At 40.6% G+C, this 20,043-nt stretch overlaps 1 protein-coding gene across 5 annotated transcripts in view; it reads right to left on the reverse strand.

Moving 5' to 3' along the window:
• Nucleotides 1–20,043, reverse strand: part of myripb (myosin VIIA and Rab interacting protein b) — a 114,650-nt gene that overhangs the window by 42,125 nt on the left and 52,482 nt on the right. For all 5 annotated transcript variants that reach the window (XM_008438597.3, XM_008438598.3, XM_008438596.3 and 2 more), the window contains one exon: nt 10,368–10,589. In XM_008438597.3, the coding sequence (XP_008436819.1) occupies nt 10,368–10,589 (222 nt within the window). The remainder of the gene's footprint in view (nt 1–10,367; nt 10,590–20,043) is intronic.

A 20,043-nucleotide genomic window follows, 5' to 3' on the forward strand; every position in this document is an offset into this window, starting at 1 on the left:
CTGCTTTGATCCAGTTTGAAGCAGACAGCATCACCAGAGTTCCTCAGCTGCTGTTCTGAGCAAACAGCCCGAAAGGCACGGAGACGGAAAGTGAGGCGGCGGGATTCCCGTTGTTTTCCGGTCGTGGCGCTGCCTCCGGAACACCGGCTGCTTTTGGTTTCAGAGGAACAACTGTGTGTGCTGCCTGCAACAAAGGATCCAAAGCACTGAGCCACTGAAGTCTGTCAGGCTTTTGCTTATTTATTGTAGTGCTAATTAAGATCTTATTTATAGGTTTAGGTTCGTAAACATAGCAAACACTCTTCATCTGTATTCCTTTACGGATCTGGAACAGCATGCGCGGTCTTCTCTGGTAAGAAAAAAAACAAGAAACTATAGAAACCAGAGAGGTAGAAGAGATCAAAAGGAACTGTGTCTTAAGGTGGGGAAATCAGAAACAAACAAGGGGAGCAGAGTGCAGTTAGCTATGCAGCGAGGCAACAGTCCACGTCTCATTTTAAGGCGCTGAGAAACGAGAGTGGAGGAGCATTGAGACGGAGGCCTGGAGCGCTGCGAAGCCATTGATATGCAGCGCTCTGCGGAGGAGCGCGGTGCGTGTACAATATATGAAGTTGGATACCAACATTTACATATTCTGCTAATTGTTATTCATCTAAATTTGCTCCAGAGCGCAGAGTCCAGCCAGCTTCATGCATTAATGTCTCTCGTAATGAATGTGCTTCAAAGACGACGGGCTAATGCCGGAAAACTGTTTGTTAAAAGAAAACAAATGTAACCCGGATGGAGTTCTTTATCTTCTATGATGACGTCATTCACACCTTTGCTCTTTTTCAGTGGTTTTTCTGGACTTTTCAGAAGGTTTGTGCACATTATAGTGCTAATTTGCCCTTAGCTTGACATTTCCGCTAAAGGTTAAAGCATTTTATAACATTCTTCTTAAGGCTCAGTTTTTAACTGTGTTTGTAGTAGTATGCCATGTGTTGTTATGCTCGTGTAAAACACAGAGGGGGCAGATGAAAGCAGCTGAAAATAATTCAATATGGCACAGTTAAGCTTTACTTAACATCCTGTGTTATTCTCTAGAGGCTTTAATTGCTCCACTTCGATAAAGATGTCAGCTGGAGTTTGACTTGAGGTAACAGGGTCTCTTCACTGTTTCTCTGCTAGTTAAGACGTTGCACAGGCACAGATAAGTATACCAATTTACGTGAAGTGTTATTATAATGACTAATTTTGCGTTTGCTTATAGTTGAGGTTGATTATCTCCAACATTGTCTTATATTTAGAAATTTATTTGGCTCAAATGTGATGTTCCATTTATTTGTTATAGGGTAAATGCATGAATTAGAAAGTTTTAGTTGCTGTTCCATACTTCTGTCATCGAGGCATGCATTTGCATTCAGCTTCATTTATAGCGGTACATGTTCTAATTAAGAAAATTACAAACTTCACAAACTACACATCAACTAAAAAAAAATATATATATATATATATTAAATGCACAAATGCATTCTCAAATGCTTGAGAAGCTTTTACGTGTTTTTAAGGAATACTTTGCACCCCTAGAAAAGAAGTGAATCGGAATAGTCAAAGTAAAGTAACCTTGGGAAAACACATGTCCAAATTAGATGTGAGTGAATCACCGTGCAACAGTGACACGGCTACACAATATTTTCTTTGCAGAAGGATTAAAGCCATGACAACAAAAGGCCGTGCTTCACCTGAACTGCATGTTGCTCCAGCAGAACAAACATTACACAGAAAGCAATCTCTAATCTATGTTTTAATCCTCTTTGTGGATATTTCTGGTGATCTATCGCATAAAAGAAAGTGGAAGCTTGTCTTCTTTGCAGGCTTGCGCTGACAGATAATGAGCACATTTGCTGATTCCAGCCATAAATTAATGTTTTATTCATGCTTTGTCATTACTTACTCATTCACTGGCAGCTCCTGCGACGCTCACCGTGTGTTAACTTTGTCTAACTTAATAGGAGGGAAGACTCTCACACACATGTGACGTTTCATGTGTCCAGCTTCGATGAAGCCCAAAGATTAAGCTTTAAAAGCGACGTGTGAACTTGTGACACGATGACCTTCATCTGGGAGTCATCTACATATTAAAATCGTAACTAAAAATAACACGGTGAGACGCGCAGCTAGGTGTGTTTTGTTCACACTGATGTGAGATTATGACTTTTTGCAGTACATGTATAGATATAGCAGCAAATTAGCAGCACTTAAAATAAAAAAAATTGCAATTCAGGCTTTTTCAAACTCTGTTCTGATTTCAATGTTTTTTTTCTTACTACTCAAATCTCCTCGTTTTGATTCTATGTGGTTTATTTTCTGTCTATTAAGTTCAACAGATAACATCCCATCTGTGTGAACTAGACAGGGGTGTGTTTTGTGTGTCAATTTTCAATTCCTGGAATGAATAATACTACTAAATCTATTTACTGCTCCAAACTTTTCCCTTAGTCCACGTCTTAACATCAAATAATAAATTACATATCGCCACCAGCTGTAGCTGCATAAATGCTGTTTTTAATGGAAGCAATAATATTATGTAGATTTTTACAGAAAGTATTTGTGTCTGCAACACAGTGAAACACTGCTTCAAGTCTTTCCTTTGATAGAAACTTTTTAAGCCACTTTGATTAATTAATTGAGCTTGATAACTAGGATCAATTGGAACTGTGATTGTACTGAAATAATTGTCTTGGTAAAGTGCTTTGAGGCGGCATTTGTTGTGATTTAGCGTTTTGTGAATAAACTGAAATCATTTGAAGTCTCTTTTTTTTATATGTACAAAAGATATAATTTAATTTAACATTCGTAATTTACAGGCACTGCTTCCTTAAAAGAGGTAGCAGAAAGCAAGGTGTTTGCAAGGCGACTCCTGTCTTTGGAGTCGCCTTGCGTTAAAGATTTTGCTGTTTGCTGATGAGTTTACACACTAGAGAAAGTGTGGATGGATTTAATTACTTGCTGTTCAGGAGAAAACTGGCCGATTTTCACGAATGGCTTATTGATTGGCGCCTCACAACTCAAACTTTCAGAAATGAAAATCAATTCCAGAAGAAAACTTAACATCTAAGCCTAAATTTAAACACTGGAGTGAGAAGACAACGACTTCATCTAGAGAGCAAAAAGGCAAAAAACAACCGTCAGGATGTGGGTCCAATCATCCCTCGTGGCGTTTTTGTCCGTAAATATAATTTATTTACATAATTGTCTGTGATTACTTTCTGAATCTTCTAAAAGGTTGCCACTTCTACTCCTGATTTCCACATTACAAACAGAAATGAGTGCTCAATCGAACTGGGCGGTGGTGGCTACAAAGTAGCATCAATGAAGGCGTACTGTCAGGGCTCCTTGTGGCAGTCGGCGGCTGCTGCTGCTGTTTCCGACCCAATCAACCCGTTCCAGCAAACAAAAAGAGCTTCGGATTCTTTCCTGACAACTTACTGCGTAAACCAATTTCAGAAATCATAAAATTTTCGATCAACTCTGTGCTTCAGGATTGCAGAAGAAGCCCCAAAAGTCACCAGCAAAACCTCCAAGCGTATAATGCTCAGCCGGTTTCCTTCATGGAAAAAAAAAAAAAGACAGAAACTGCTGCATCGCACAGCAGGAGCACAAGCAGCAGCATCACAGCAGCACCTGTGTTGCCTCCTTCCAGCGGCGGGGGCTCCACACTGAAACCGAAGCGGTGCTCAGATGAGAGATGCAACTGATTCAGTCACACCGACCCACAGGCTCACATTCAGAGGAGACCCGGATCTGGATCCCAACAAAGACTGTAGTAACTCGGAGCTGAATCTGCAAAACACGAGACTTGTGAAAACACTGAAATGTCACGCGCGCTTAGAAGGAAGTCTGCGTGTTGCATTTTGTTTGCTTGTAAGCGATTTTTCACCTGCGAGAACAAAAATAAAAGTCTGTCATGAAGCACAAATTGGAAATGCACGTCGGGGGGAAAACTGACAAAGACAAGTTCTCCTAAGGGACGTCAGGTTGAAGGTGGAGAGGGAATGTTTACAAAGCGCACTCTACCAAAATATGTTTTGTTTTTGTTTTGTTTTGCATTATTAAATGATTTCTAATTAATTAACATTACGGTGAGCCCCGCTGGCAGGAGCAAGGGGTTGAGTTACTGAAATCTGCATTAATAATACCAATGGAGTACAAAATGACTTAGACTTTTGCTGCCTAATTCAATATACGGAGGGATGTGACTGTCTAAAATGAAGGCAACAAAAACAATCACCAAAAATAGAGAGAAACAAAGAAGAAAAATATCAGCGTTTCACAGAAGCTTGAAATTGGTCAAATTAAACAGAAGAGGTTCATTTTTCAACTTTAATAGCTGATTACATGGGTGTGGCAAGCTTTAGTTATTATAAGAGCTATCATTGGGGAATGTCTGTCAAATGTATTGTTTTATGAAAACCATTAGGTATTCATCTTCTTTTCTGTGACGGCATAATGACGGCAATTAAGCAATTTCAGGAAAACAATAACTATATCTTTGTCTCTTATATCGTGTGGAAGTTGTGCAGGGTAGATATTGATGTTTTGTTGCTAAAGGCCACCAAGATGACTCCTACATAGGAGTCAGGATTTCTGGCTCTGCTCCTGTTGTTGCCACACTCAGTGGGTTGAAATCGATGTGTGCACCTGGTGAGATTCTCCATGTGCACATCGGCTGTCGCTCCCAGCTGTGTATGCAGTGCAACTAACAGCCAGGAGTTATGGGTGACTGGTGGCCTCCGTGTCAGCTGGGCTGAACATGACACACGACCGTGAAGGGAGGAATGAAGTGGAGGAGGAGGAGGAAGAGGAAGATGATTAGTGGCTCTCCTTCCTGTGCCTTGAGCTGGCCAAGATGAAGGCTTTGCATTTCGATACAGCTGCTCTTTTCGATATGAAGAAAAGCTTCCGGCGAGAACTCAGTGGGGTTCAGACACTAATTTACGTCAGCTTTTTTGATTTTGACTGGGAAACTTTTTTTTTTTTTTTTTGCTGTTGCTGCACGCAATTGTGAATGCGCGCATCTATTTGCCTCGGCACAATACTTCAAATGAAATGGACGAAATAATCAATTCTCCAGCTTGGCTTGCAGCTTGATTTGCCTTTTTTTATTGTTTGAAAATAAAAGGCAGACACAACAAGCGAGCCACACGTTCCGTTGTCACCGCCGCCGCCAAAATGACAAAAGCACAGACCAGACAAGCTGTTAAGACACACGCCGGCTGAGACGTGCGGATGTCTTATTAAAATCCGGAGCTCTGCACATATAGTTCATCTGGAGGCTGCCGCTGCAGGGCTCGGCCTCAGGTGTCACAGACCAGTCTTGTTCACCCACACTGATAAAAATACATCTGCACGGAGGACAGAAAATGATCACACTGTGACTCGCTTCCTCTGCACGCTCGAGGTTCTCCAGCGACAGAAGCGAGACAGCTGACTGCACTTACAGCGACCGTGTCTCCAGAAACACGCTGCCATTTTTTGAATATAGATTCGTTTTATTGGAGGTTTCAATGTTTTAGCCCGGCAAGGCTAAGGCGGACAAAACAGATCGCCTAAATTTGGAATCTAAATGTAGGTTTCCTGTGAATTTTTCCGCAGTTCACAGGAATTGCGGAAAAACATAAAAACAATAATATGTGCAACACAGCCAGGTCGTTAAACACAAAGCAACACGAGGGAATTTCCTTGAAAACACATATCAATTACTGTGAGTCGTACTGAAGACTAATATTCTACTTAACAGAAATGAGGTCTTAATGGATAGCTCAGTGCAATTATCTTAGCTTTTTACTGCTTGCAATCTCAGGAATGTTTAAAGCACCAACAAAGAACCTTTAATCGCTATAAGTCATCAATTATTAATTAAAGCAATATCCCCGGCAACACCTATATTGAAAATGATCAAACAACTCATTAGTCAACTGCCTGTTGAAATGATCACCACGACGCAGAAAAAAACAAGACAGTAAACTGACTTTAGAAGCAGAGTGCATGCAAGCTGGAATAAAAGTGTTATTCCCTTATTTTGTATTACTTCCTCATTTATAATATGTTATAAATGAGGACAAGCTAACATGAAGAGCATGTTAGCTTGTCTAAAAAGCTGTTCAGGTTTATCCAAACGAGTAGCAATGAAGCAAATTTTGTAAAATAGTAATTTTGTCATGTGTACATATCAATAATGATGACAGCGATGCCTCCTCTGAGTGGTACGGCATGGATCTGTGCAGTTCAGTACATTATTTTTTCAAATACAGCGTTATTTTTTTGGTCCAACTGGTAAAATAAGACACCAAACTACACCAGCCAGTGCCTATCCGCTCCGTGGGACGTAAGGCTAATTAGTGTGTACATTGGGATGAAGAGTGTTAAATTTAAAGTGTGTGACGACATTAGAAAGAATGTTCAATGCCATATATAGTTTGTGATGTAAAAATGACAAAAATAAGTCTAATTTCCCTGGCATGCCAGCCATTTAAATGAATTAGTAAGACTTCTGGGGAATTTTGCTGATGATACCACTCTCTGTGGATGTGCTGATGCAGCCACTTTTGCTTTCTTTTCCATGAAACTCATTCTGCAATCCAATTATTCCACTTAAAGTTCAGAGTAAATACAGATTTATTACTGTCCCCTGAGGCGGGCTGGTCTGTGTTGTGATCTTTCAAGTTAGTCGTAAGTCATAGTGAGCATGTGTAGATCACAGAACTAAAAAATAAAAAGAAGACAAAACGTTCAGAAAGAGGCTATTTAGTAAAATTACATTTGGCTCACTTCTAACTCACCACGCTACAGATTATTTAAAAAAATACCAAAATAATCTGTGGCAGCAACCAACCTTGTATCTGCATGTGCCATAAAACACACCTCAGTTCAGATCAAGTTTTGTTCCTCAGCATTTTGTTAAGACTCAAAAAGTAGGTCTAAGCCTAAATCTCATGTGGTGGAATCTATTTAAACGGTTCGACAATGAATGAGCATCACACGCACACGGGCTTTGTGTTGGCGGTTTATGAGATCCGCATCATATTAAGTAACTACTTGGCAACAACAACAACTACCGACCAGATTTGAGAGTGCACCCTCAGCTGGTGTCTTAAAACCTCCGGCCAATCAGCAGCTTGGCATTGTGAAGCATGCTGGCCTGTTGCAAAGGTGCAAATTACATGTGGAATCTGTTTGTCTGTGTTTTCAGAACTATAATGTAAAATACAATGGACTGTATATATTGTTATTGCTCCCGTCATTCTGCATAAAGTGAACTTTTCTTCCTCTAGTGACGCACATTTTAATGTGAGATTTGCGATTGTGTACGTATGTCACATACACACGCCGATTCGTAAGCCCCTCTGTGTTTTGCGTGTGCTTGTGTACATGTGTGGCATGCCGTCGGCCTCCGGCAGACGCCCTAATCTCCTCGCAGTCATGCTTTAGGAAAAGATTATGAAAATGGTGCGAGCAGTTTGTCACTTTAGTTTATTGCTACTTCTGTGCACACAAACACATGCGCGCCGTTTATAGGCGGGTGGGTACACTGTTCTGTAGCCGGAGGACTCTGTAAAGCCGTGAGCAGTCCATTTCTGCAGATTAAGCACAGAGGGTTGCTGTAGCTTGAATGCAAATGTGGACAGAGTGCAGGTAAAGGAAGGACGCAAAGAGGATTAACTCATTAAATAAAGCAAACTTTAACAAAAAAAAAAAAAAAGAGAGAGAAGTAAGTCCTTGCTGATATCATTTTTACTCCTGGATAATTGGAATCGGTCATTTCCTCCTTTGCCACTTCTTTTTTTATCCTCTTTCCCTCCCTCTCGCTTCTTCCTTTGACCTTCCTTTTACACTTTCTTTCCTTTCCCCCTTAGGATTTTGCTCACTGCATTGGGTGAGGAGTCAAGATAAGGAAAGAAAACAGCTCCTCACTTCTAGCTAGAAATGTTTTGACTCCTATGATTAAGCCAGAGGAGCGGGTCCAGTGTGCGTTTGTGTGGACTGAGGCTTCAGGACGCCATTAATTCAAGCAGACTCCAGACTCCTTCTGGTTCTGGAGGGAAATCTCTGTTTAGCGCAGGGCCTGCGTGTGGCTCTTCAGACGCCGTCTGCATCAGCGCCGAGCCGTCCACCGGTTTCAATCTTGTTACGATCAAAACATCAAAAACTATCGATGCCGGGTGCCTCTCGTAACGTAACTGTTTAGCACTTGATTAATGCACATTGCAGATCATCTCTCTGCTCGCAGGCATGTGTGCATCCATCCGTGTGCAGGTGGGTGACTGTAGCTTCTGAGCGAGTCCATGTGTGCCATGATTACAAATCTGCTTTTCCCTCGACGGTTCGCAGTGGCGAGCAGCACGGCCGTGCCTCTGCGAGCGCTGAAGGACAGCCGGTGCAGGCGAGTGACACCATTTGGTGAGTTATGAATTTTCACATTGAAATTCCCAGAGAAAGGCCCGAAAAGATTCCAAAAAAAAAAAGAAAAAAAAAGCCAAAGAAATACAGACGAGCACAACGTCCTTATCTGAAGTAGTTCAGATAAGCCTCGCATTTACCGTAGATATGTTCCTCTCGACATCACCCACGAGCGCAAATTACTTTTTCAATATTGCATTTTCAGCATGATGACTGCGCTCGTTCGCGCTACAGTCTATTTAGCGTCGGATCGATGTCTTTCCTTTGCAATCATTGACTCGAACGCTAACAAACCGTGATTTCCAAAACAATCCTTTCTAGAGCTCGTTTAGCCTCGATCGACCTACAAAATCGCCGTCCCGAAATGACAAGACTCCAACTCAGAGAGGCCGATTCAGGCTAAAAATCAGATGTAAGCCGGTTTAATGGACTTATAAAACGAGCCGTGTTTTAATGCGGACAGCAATGTTGTGACACACAGGGCCCATCTGCGTCTACGTCCGAACCCGTAATGAGAAGATTGCAAAGCCCCCGGGCAGAATGAGAGAGAGACACACGGAGAAAGAGAGAGCGAGGGCAAAGATGATCGATGCGAGCTTTGCCACCCTTTTTTTTTGGCATGATTCCTTTTCTTTTCTTTCCTCCCTGTCTTTTGGCTTCTTTTTCCCTCCCATGTGTCAAATAGCAAAACCAAGGGCAGCTGTTCTAACTCAACACGCCGAGCAGCAGAAATCAATGAAAACCTGAAAGAGATGGAGGACTGAGGGGAGACGATGAGCCTAAACATTTCATAACTGTGTTGGACGCTGTCGTCCTCCAAACCTCAGGTTGCACTGGCATTTACATATCATTGGGAATATCAAAATGCATTATATATTTCACTCTAAGCATCACTAGAAATGCAGACAATGAGTTTTGTGGATCTGAGACAGAGGAAACTGGTAGAGTCAAATTCAACTATAATACAAATCTCTTATAATCCAACTCTCCAATGCCTTTTTTTTTTTTTTTTAACAGATCAACCAAACAAACAAGTAGGCAGCATTCCCAACACCCCAAACGTTCCTTTACAGACACAGAAAGTTTAATATTCATCCATTGTTGGGAGCACCAGAACGACTCCCAAGGCTTTTGGATGGTCATGCATGAACAAACAGGATAAACAGATACGTACAGGCACACACATGCACACACACACGCACGCACACAGGCACACACACACGCACACACACAGCTCATTTGAATAAACAACCAGCAGCAGCACATTCCCCTGTCTGTTTCGCTTCTCTGAATGTTTTCCTCGAATTCGTTTGCGCCCCTCTCTCTCCCTGGAAAACCTCGATTTTCAAAGATCTTCAACAGAAAGTCGATTTGACGACTGCCAGAATAAATAAAGCCAAGGAGAAAAAATAAATAAATCAATGAAGTTTTGTGTCGAAAAAATAATACAAAAGAACAACAGAAGATGACATTTAGCTTTGGAGCTGCTCAAATTTTATTTAACCCCTCTCCGCCTTTCATCTTCCGGTTTTCCGACAATTCTAGTCCCTTTTCTGTTTCGGTTGCCCTCAACAACCTTGTTTTCTTTTGACCTTTGCATCACAAGGAACATTAAAATGTGAGCTAGATGTCACTTTTTGAAAACGATGAAGTGAACCAAAGCCCAAAGACGTTGCAAAACCTTAAAAGACTCGTTTACACCAGCCCGCCTTTCCCGCTCATTCATTCACTTTTCCTCTCACATCTGTGTGTCTTTCAGCCTTCTTCCCACCTTAATCAAAACCAACCTTAATAATCCCAGCTTATCTTCACACTAACAATTTTCCTCCGGCGTCCTCTGGTTGGAACGTCCCAGCTTCCCTCCCATGTGTTATCTCGCTTCATTCCTCCAGTCACCGCTGTGTGTGTGCGCGTGAGCAAACACTAACCTGCCCTTCTGGCACGCCGAGCAAAGCCAGGCTCGCTCCCTCTTGCTGTAGGTGCAGCAGGTCTTGCACACGTTGTACTGGCAATCCAGGCACTGGCGCTTGGTGTTGAACAGGAAGGTGAAGGGCGCGCAGCAGCGGATGCAGCAGTGCTCGTTGAAACGATGCTGCTTGGAGAGGATGGAGCATCTGCTGCCTTCCTCCGTGAGCTCCTGCTTCATCTCACTGGAGAGAGAGAGGAAAAGAGAGAGAGAGAGAGAAAAGGCAGGGAGGGGGAGAGAAAGTGAGAGGCTGGTGAGCGTCTGGTTGAGCAGTAGGGAGTGAAAGCGGCACAGTAAGTAGGCAACAAAGAATAATTAGAAAAGCTGCAGCGGATTAAAAATTCAAAGGGGTGCAGGGCATTGAAACAAAGCAGGAGAGAGCAGAACGGGTCATTTCCATCCACTCCCGACTGCGTGCCCATCTCTCCGTCCCTTACACCGATTCAGTGGAATTAACATGATGGCTGACATTTCAATTTGGAAAAAACCTGACATGCCTTGCTTTCCCTGCATTCGTCTAAATCACAGCTGAAGAGGGCATGCCACGCACATCTGCTTCCTCCAAGACGTTTTGTTATCCATTAATTAAGACATTGTGACACTGAACTGGCATAAATAGCAACCTAGTTTGGGAGATAAAGCCTAAAGCTAGGAAAAAAAATACTAATAATAAAATCCCTGCCGGGGAGTCGTTCAGGCACAAGCTCAAACAATTAAAGTTTGAAACAGAAAAAAAAAGAGAGGTGAAGTCCCAGTATTAGGAAGCCCTTAGGAAATAAATCAGACTACTGAATTGCAAGATTTCAGAATGAGAATCCTTCCCTATTATAATAAAGGGATGTAGAAGCATCAACACTGGAAGACTAAATTCCTCTAGAAATCAGAGGGAGTTTCAGCTTTACCATAGATATGAAAAAGTTTGACATGTTGTCTGTTTCAAATGTTGACAGGCATTGGTGCATTTCTGTTTCAACAACTCTACAGTTGTGATAATAATTTGCTGCATGGAGTTTGCATGTTCTCCCTGTGCATGCATGGGTTCTCTCCGGGTATTCCAGCTTCCTCCTAAAGGTCAAAAACATGACTGCAAGATTAATTGGTCTCTCCAAATTATCCTTACGGGTGTGTGTGTGTGCGCGTGTGCAACACAGAGTCCCATCTGTCTGTGTTGCCCTGCGACGGACTGGCAACCTGTCGAGTATGTACCCCACCTCTCGTCTATTTATTGCTGGAAGCAGGCACCGGTTCCTGACTCTGCAAGGATATGCCTGTTGGATAATGGACAGCTGTATCAATATGTCCAGTTTAGAAGATGAAACAAGACAAAATTCTAAGGAAAACAAAGAGTTTCATAAACCATCTGTATTTAATTAATCTGTAATGTAAAATAACAATAGAGATTCAGTGTTTGGCGTTTTTACGCTTGTCTTTAATCTGAAGTGGTTCTCTTGACAATTGCAAAGAAGATTTAATAGATAATAAAATGGGTGTACGGCATTTGTTCAGTGTAAATATTTTGGTTTTTCCAGGTCTGATCAGTCATAGTAATTTAAATTTTTAGCTAAAGATGATTAGATGCAATCAAAACTCGTGAAAGAGCAAGAAAGGCCCCTTCGGTTCAGCTCCTCCAGGAAGCCGACGGCGACTCGGTTGTCAAAAGTTCAAGATTCCTGGGCTTAATTTAAATTATATATTTATGTAACAGAATTCCCAAAATGATACCCACACACACACAACAAAATGTTTGGAAAACAGACATAGATGAATATTCAAACGGAACTAAAACAAAACACCAAAATAAAATGAGCTAAAAACCAAAACAATGCTAAAGGTTAAGGAAGTACGTGCAAGTAATTAATAAGAACTACAAAGCTTCTCCGAAAGAGGATACAAAGTTCAATTGATCGACTGACTTTAAAGAAAGTCTTAGCCAGTGCATAAAAAAAAAGAAGCAAAAATTAGTTGCATTATTTATCTTTTTATTAATAAAATACGTGTGTGGATATGATGGCATCCTTTCTGCATGCAAACTAGGAGCATTAGCCTAGAGGAAGGGAAAACAACAGCCTGAAAATATAAGCTGTGAATCTATGTTTTAACTAGCAGGGCTGCTGTGTAAATCCTCGACTGCTAATGTAAATGATCCACAGCCTTGGTGCAGAAATTCTGCTGACTGTGCATTAGAAGCAACAGCCTCCCACCTCCCCCCAAAAAAGAGAGACATGTTTTGCTTTAATACTATGAAATCAGTCGTCGTTGGCCCAAACAGCAGTGGTGTGAATTGTTCCTGAAAGCGTTCCCAGAGAGGAGGTGGGTGCAACACATTTACCAACACTGTCAGCCACCAGCCGTCGTCAGGCTGCGATATGAAGGCAAGGCAAAGATGTTGCTGCTGGTAAGGTGTAAAAGAGGAGTTCTGCTCAAACAGCTAGCGAGTAAATAATTTAAGATGCTCCACTGCAGGATGCGCAGGGCCAAAGCTCGTCCTTCAGGACTCTCAGTGATCCCACGCATGGACACGCGCATTCAGAATACAATTCAAATACAATGGTGCTGAGAAATGATTGCCACGGAGAATAGATGCGTCTGCGGTCCCCTACTGCTGCTGAAAATTAAATGTGTAGCAAGACAGTGTGCTGAATGCAGCATATTGCAAATTTCCTGCGTGTAATGTGTTTCCATTGGGGGGTATTTCAATCTCCTCGCAACCCCAAGTCATCAGCGCCGCTCCTCAAGCACACTCTCCGCTGCTTCGCTTATTGCTTTTCATATGCATCATTACACGGCACATATTAACAAGATGAACAAACCAATTCATAAAGGGTGTCGTGAGAACATGGCCGTGTGCGAGCATGCTACGTTGGTGCAGACATGACTACGTTTTCTGTTCTAAAGGCCATAAATGTACTTTTTTTTATTATTATTATTATTATTTCCAAGCAACATACTGTGGTTTGAGAAGATCCAATTTTTCTGTACTGAAGAAAAAAGAAAGAAAAAACATACAGAGTGTACTCATATCTCTTTAAGCAGTTGTTTGAAAATCATTTTGTTAGGTCCTAATTAGGATCAGGAACTGCATTGCCTTTCAGTGTCCCTTAAATGGGTTTAATCAGCAGTGCAGTTACTGTAGATGACGGTTATGTCTCTCCGGCTGTTTAATTACATCATCTAGCAAATGCACAAAAAGGGTTTTGTAATACTTGGGATAACTTTGCATTAACATACAGCTCAAAACATTGCTCTTCCCAGCAGTTGCACTGTTGACAGAAACACTTGGGGCATCCAGATGCCAGCAGCCACTTAATTCCAACAAGGTATAGAATTAATTTACCCTTGAACTTGTTCGCATTTGTGTCGCATTATCCACCTGTGTGTGATTTAAGCTCAGTAAATCCAGCTGTTCTCCGAAGGTGTCGGAGGTTTCTCGGACAACAATCGAGGACAGACAACATACTAAAAACCAGAAAATATGACAGGGATGAACCTATGGAGAAGTTTTAAACGAAATTTGATTATGACATCTTATTAACTGCTTTTTCATTCATCGCCAACTCAAAAACGGAAAGAGTATGTCGCAACTCCAAACTCGTGACAAAGAAAGTGGGCCGGTTACCAGAGCATCATCCAGAGATGCGGTCAAAAGGCCGTGGTAGTTCTGGATGAGCTTCGTTGTGAGCAGCAAAAAAATAAATAAAATTCAGCCCCTTTCATCACCCATTTCGTCATCTTTCATTATGTTAAAGTCTGCCAGATGTTTGGGGAGTTTTCCTGAAAGCTGCGGCCATATGTCGCATCAAGTCACAATTTTCCCGTGACATTTAAAATGCTAATATTTGAAATTAATAACTTGTTTTTTAATGTCGACAAGATTAACGGCAGCAGCTCGTGACAAATTGGTGAGGGAGACGTCTCAGAGGGCGCCGGAAGTTTAAAGTTTCCAAACTTTCAGATTAAAAATAAAAGTACCGAGTGTGCTGATGAGTCACCGCGGGGTAAAAGGTGATGTTGCTGTGAGAAACAACAAACTGAATACCGATCCCTTATATTGTGGCTTTAGGAGTGCATGTAAATTTAATGATATGCAAGTATTTCTGGTCGCCTGTCACTCCTGATGAAAAAAGCTTTTTCTTAAGATCTATGGACTCTTCCTGTCGTCATCTGTCCCTTCGTCATCTTTCATTCACATCTGCAGTATTTTTTTCCCCAGCTCACCTTTACTCCTCCGTTGTGTTTACTGGGATCTATTACTACTGTTACTTTACTCTTGTGGCTCCTTTGCCTCTCTGTTCATCTTCCTCTCCCTGACAGATATGCAGACTTAGAGTTGATTTATGCCACAACTGGACTTGTAATTCTAAATGACGGTGTTTTTAAGCCTTCAATAAATTGAGGTTTCCTACATTATGTCTTCACTCTTAACAGCTGCTGTCTGTCTGACTCAGGACTTAAGAGTTGCAGGTCACAAAGCCTAAATGACTAACATCACATTAAGCCTTATTTTAACACTCATGGTTAGTCACTTCTGATTAAAAAGTGGAAATATAATACATCTTTCTTGGAAACATGTACCAAGAAATATGAAGTTGGTACAAATTTCATATTTCTTTTTAGTTGTCTCCTGTTTTTGAGGAGTGACAAGTCCGTTAATCAAACGATTAATAGCCTGCATTATACTGCCTTATCTACATTTTTTGTCTCCTGTTTTTTTTTTTTGGATTTTGAAGCTCATCTTACAACCTGGCAATGATTTAATTCTTCTAATATTTTATATGGACTTAAAGACAGCCACATAGTGTCATTTTATAGCACAATCAATTAACTGTTGTTTTCAGTTGTTATAAAATTACTGTATAATTCAAACATAACTTAAAAGCAATTTAACCCTTAGAAATTGGCCTCTGTCTCTTTAAGAAGCTCCTGCTCTTTTTGAAACTCCGACTCCAGCACATCATCATAGCGATGCTTCTCATTATGCCTTTTCTCATTACGTCATTCTTAGGAGTGTTGGACTGAGAAGTAATTCGTTTGATGAGATCAGCAGACTCACAGTCCCACCCATCATTTGCCATTTGCTGCTGCCACTAGTCTGAAGGAGTCGAGTTGGAAAAGTCTTATTTTTTAACATACCAGTCAAAAAAATAGTAATAAAATCCTAACATAGTGAGGATCATAACTTATTTTATAAACTACCACCTTCTTTTTGTAACTTTGCAGATTCAGTTATGTTCTTGATACTTGCTGAATGGAGAATTCACTTTTAAGACATTTAACAAATCCAAATACATGTCAAAACAGTTTGAAAAAAAGTTTGCGTAAATAAAACTTTAATTACAGAGATCTTTTTTTAGTTAATGCCTTAAAAGACTATTGAGCTTTAAAGCATGAGCACAACCTGTTTCATAAGCTCGTACTCCATGGAGCCAAGCTCTACAACTTTATTTTTTTTAGCCTACAGATAAATACTACAGTTAGAAAAAAAAGAGGTTCTACATGAGGAAAATTGTTGGGGGGAAAAAGGAAAACGATAATAGCTTCAGCATTTTACCTCACTTTTAGTGTTGCTGAAGACTGCACTGTGGCAAGAACGGATATCTTTAAACTGCCCAATACAAGCCCATAAAACCGCCATCGACTGCTGGCAAGTTCACCAGTAAGTGATGCAGCTCTGGTTCAGTGGGATGTTGCAGTGCATTTTGCTGATTGAGGTGCAGTATTGAGTTTAGGTGTGTATATGTTTATTTATTGATCTGTTCATTTTCAAGCGTACACTATCTGAATGGACGTGGCGACTGAGAATTGATCGCAGGCTTTCCAGGTGCTTAATTTGCTATTAATTGGAAACGTGTAATTGTGAGCGTGTAATAGTGCATGAGTTTCTATTTGGGGTAAAAAGAAAAAGAAAGAAAGAAGTAGAAATCAACTTTTAGTGTGTGCTTTCGTGCTTAGGTGAAGTAGTTTATAAATCGACATTGTCTAATGTCTCAGTGCTAGGAAAAAACACAAGAAGGAACATTGTAATGTCAATATAAGTGATACTTAGTGGTTCTGGCTACAATTATGGGAGCGTGGGAACGTAAGCAAAGAAAAAAAAACTACATATTCTGTCATTTCTGCAATCGATATTCTGTTTCTGCTGAATGACAAAAAAAAAACAAAAAAAAAAAAAACTTTGGGCTAAAGATAACAATTAGATTTTGAGGTAGGATTATACCATTCATTCAAAACAAAACAAACCTTAAATAGTATCTTAAAAACTTGTGGAGCAATGCTGGATGGCTCCAAACTTTCTTGTTACTTCTTAAAGATGTTTTGAAGCTCCCAAGACTGTTTCAAAATTTTGTTTGAATATTTTGTCTACAGTTGCGGTTGGGGGGGGGATACAAACACTGTTGTGCTATGTAGCTATGCTACGCTGCAGCATAGTTACATATTAATATAATGCTACCTTCCATTGTGCTGTTCCATGCTACGTACTGTATGCTTGCTTACTTTAAAGAATGTGATATTCTATTCTATGCTAAGCTGGGCTATTTATTTCATTTTAATACTGATTAGTGCATTAATAATAAAATACATTATAAGCCATTATATTATTCCCTCTGGTTACCAAAGTTCCTTCCTTAGATCGCTGACTAATTCAGTCAGAGAGCGGCCATTTTGAATATACCCAGTCACACCTGTCAAGCTTGATCATGTTTTTACATTTTCCCCACTTTTAACACATCAACTTTGAGTCATATATTCCACCTACAAACAGGCGCTGTGCTAAGAAGATAATCTGAGTTGTTCAACAGTCCATTGACATAATGTCGTATGCGATTGGTTTATATCCCATCGCATTTTATCCCTGCAAATTAATGCGATTTTTCTTTCCCGGGACAATCGTTTCTGAAAATAGAACTCTGCTGCTTTTCAACACGGAAAGAAATATATCTAAATTATGCAGCTTGCGCTAACAATCCTGTTCATCTTTCTGTAGCGACCTTGGCGAGGTTCATTTGTCTGCTGCATGAATAAAGAAAGCCCACATAGAGCCAAGCCTTCTTTTCCTCCCTGCTGGATCCGCCTTCCCTCTTGTCTGCACTGTGCAATGAATGAAATGCAGACGTGCGATTTTTTTTTTCCCTCCTTCTTTGAGACCACCCGTGTGTCATCATCTAAACCTCTTCAGAGAAGCTCAAGGTGGCCACAGCAGGAAATAAAGGACGCTCTGGGTATTCCTCCAGCTTAAACGCTGTCTCACTTTCTCACTTAAAACGAACAGAGGCGGTTCAGAAGGCCACAAACCCACAAATATGCACTGTTGCCAAATTGTACAGTTACTGCAGGTGCATAAATCCAGCAATTCTTGATTCTAAATGTCAGGACAGGCGCAGAGCTCTTTCTGAGTGAGTCAGCCTACTGCTAATACCGATACCATTATGCCAGTGTGTTCCTTCGTCTCTGCTTTCCATGTTTGGGATCCCAAACAACTGTGGGCTCACACAGAATGACACGTGTCGGGGGTGCCCTGCAGCTCAAAGATACGAGTCATGAATAGACCGCTTCTGAATGCGTGGCACCGCTTTTTATGCACACGTCAGTTTGTTTTTCCATTGTGCCAGATTCTCACAGCATCTCTGAGCGTTAAGACCTGCCTTATTTCTTCACATACATCGCTTTAGCCCTGCAGAGCCACAAAAGGCATTTGAAAACAAGATCAAAATGAAGGATGATTATTAACATCCTGCGAATGCACATCAAAAAACTCTGCATAAGGACGTCTAATGTTCTGAAGATGGTTTGCAGACGGTTCAAGTCCCGGATCAAAATCGTCGTAATTCCCCTGATCTGAGTGCAGCATAGAGACGCAAATCTATACACTTCAAGTATTTTTTTGATTCGACTCCAATTTTTAGGGTCACAATTTGATTCAGAAACGATTTTGATTCACAAACTGTTCTTTATTCAGAAACCAATTTTTGTACTCAAGTGGTCTGACGAGAAAAAAACAGCGTAAATGAATTCATTTAAAACAATGGTGCAATGTTCCACACTTCACCAAATTCCATCAATTTATATATATCTATATGAAAAAAAATAGGATTAGTGCACAAAATTCTGTAACTTAATTAGTCACTATTAGTTTAGTTTAGCTGATTGGTATTTCCTAGAGTAAAGAAATACCAAAGAATTAAAATATATAATTTAACGAAAATTAAGCAGATAAGACATAAAGTGTACTGAGATTCCTTATAGATTTGATCTTTTTCTGCACATGTAGTTCTGTCAGCTAATAACAGTGTTATTATATATTCAGTTGTTCAGCATTAGCTGTTGTCCTCAGTTTAAGTGAATGCTTGTACTAGGAGAACTAATATTGACATGGCCAAGTCTTGTTTTAATGTTGACTTTATCTGTAGTTTAGCAGCAAAGTCAGAGCAATTACTGAAGACTGCGTACAGAGGAATCAATTATACAAAGCTTCTTGCCAGATTATCAATCTACCAATGTTTTTTTTTTTTAATTATGCAGGATTTAAATAACCTTCTTTGAATTTTGGACTCCTTTTTCTTACCCCCCATATGATTTTCTTCAGCTAGATTTCTGTGCCGGATCCGTCTTCATGGTAATTTCATAAATTTTACATTTTAACACTCCTGGTGCAAGGCTAGAGAAGAGTCTACCTCCATACTTCAACTATGGCCTACTTCCTGCAGAGTTCCATACATCAGAGCTTCCCTGGGTTCTTTATCTCTCCTTTTCCCTTCCTCTCTTATTTTGACCCTCCTGCTGAAACCAGTGGCTGCGGGGACAAGTCTCTCCTCCTTATCCAATAGGGCGGTAATGAGCCCTCGGTTTAGGAAACAATTCAAGTCAAATGTGCGCTCCGCTGATAACGTATCCAGTCAGCGTGCGCTGGCTGTTCGTTAACTAGTGTATGTGAGAAAACGAGGAAGAGATAAACAGCAAGAGACTGCACTTTATTTTTCCTCCACTTGAAACAGAGACAGAGACTCAGCGTGGGGCAGAAATAAATTGGGAGGAAGTCAGTTTTCAAATTCTCGCCCTTGTTATAATTTCGCTCTTTCGTTATTTATTACCGAAGTTCAAACTGAACGAAAGCAAAGGCAGATTGACTGACAACAGACAGAAAAGTGAAACTGAAACCCCTAAAGATTTTCCTTTAGATACGGTCTCAATGAATAAACTGAAGATTAGTAGGTTAAGCAACAATCCCAAAAGAAAAGCTTGCAAGCTTAAGAACACCCCTGTACCACTAAACCCTTACAAACCATAGGGGAAAGTACAGACTGTTTTTTTTGTTTTTGTGTGTGTGCGTGTGTGTGTGTTATTTTCACAAAGACATCAAATCGTGAATGCTAAGAAAATTACGGTGCCTCAGGTAACGAAGGCATCTAAAATCTGTACCTAAATGTAGACCGACTGATCTGGTTAGAGCACATAAGTAAACAGATTTGCTGTTAGGCAGCCAGAGGAATGATGAAAATATTGTTAGTGGATCAACATTGCATGCTGCCTCATTTGCAAAATACAAATTCAGAAAATGTTGTTTTTTTTTCTTCCTAAGAATCCTCTAACGTTAGCATACTTCCAGCTTCCATCTGCCACACAGAGCACAGTTTGATGACGGC

The sequence above is a fragment of the Poecilia reticulata genome, chromosome 20 (assembly GCF_904066995.2).
Source record: "Poecilia reticulata chromosome 20, P_reticulata-male-v2, whole genome shotgun sequence".
NCBI classification, from domain to species: Eukaryota; Metazoa; Chordata; class Actinopteri; order Cyprinodontiformes; family Poeciliidae; genus Poecilia; species Poecilia reticulata.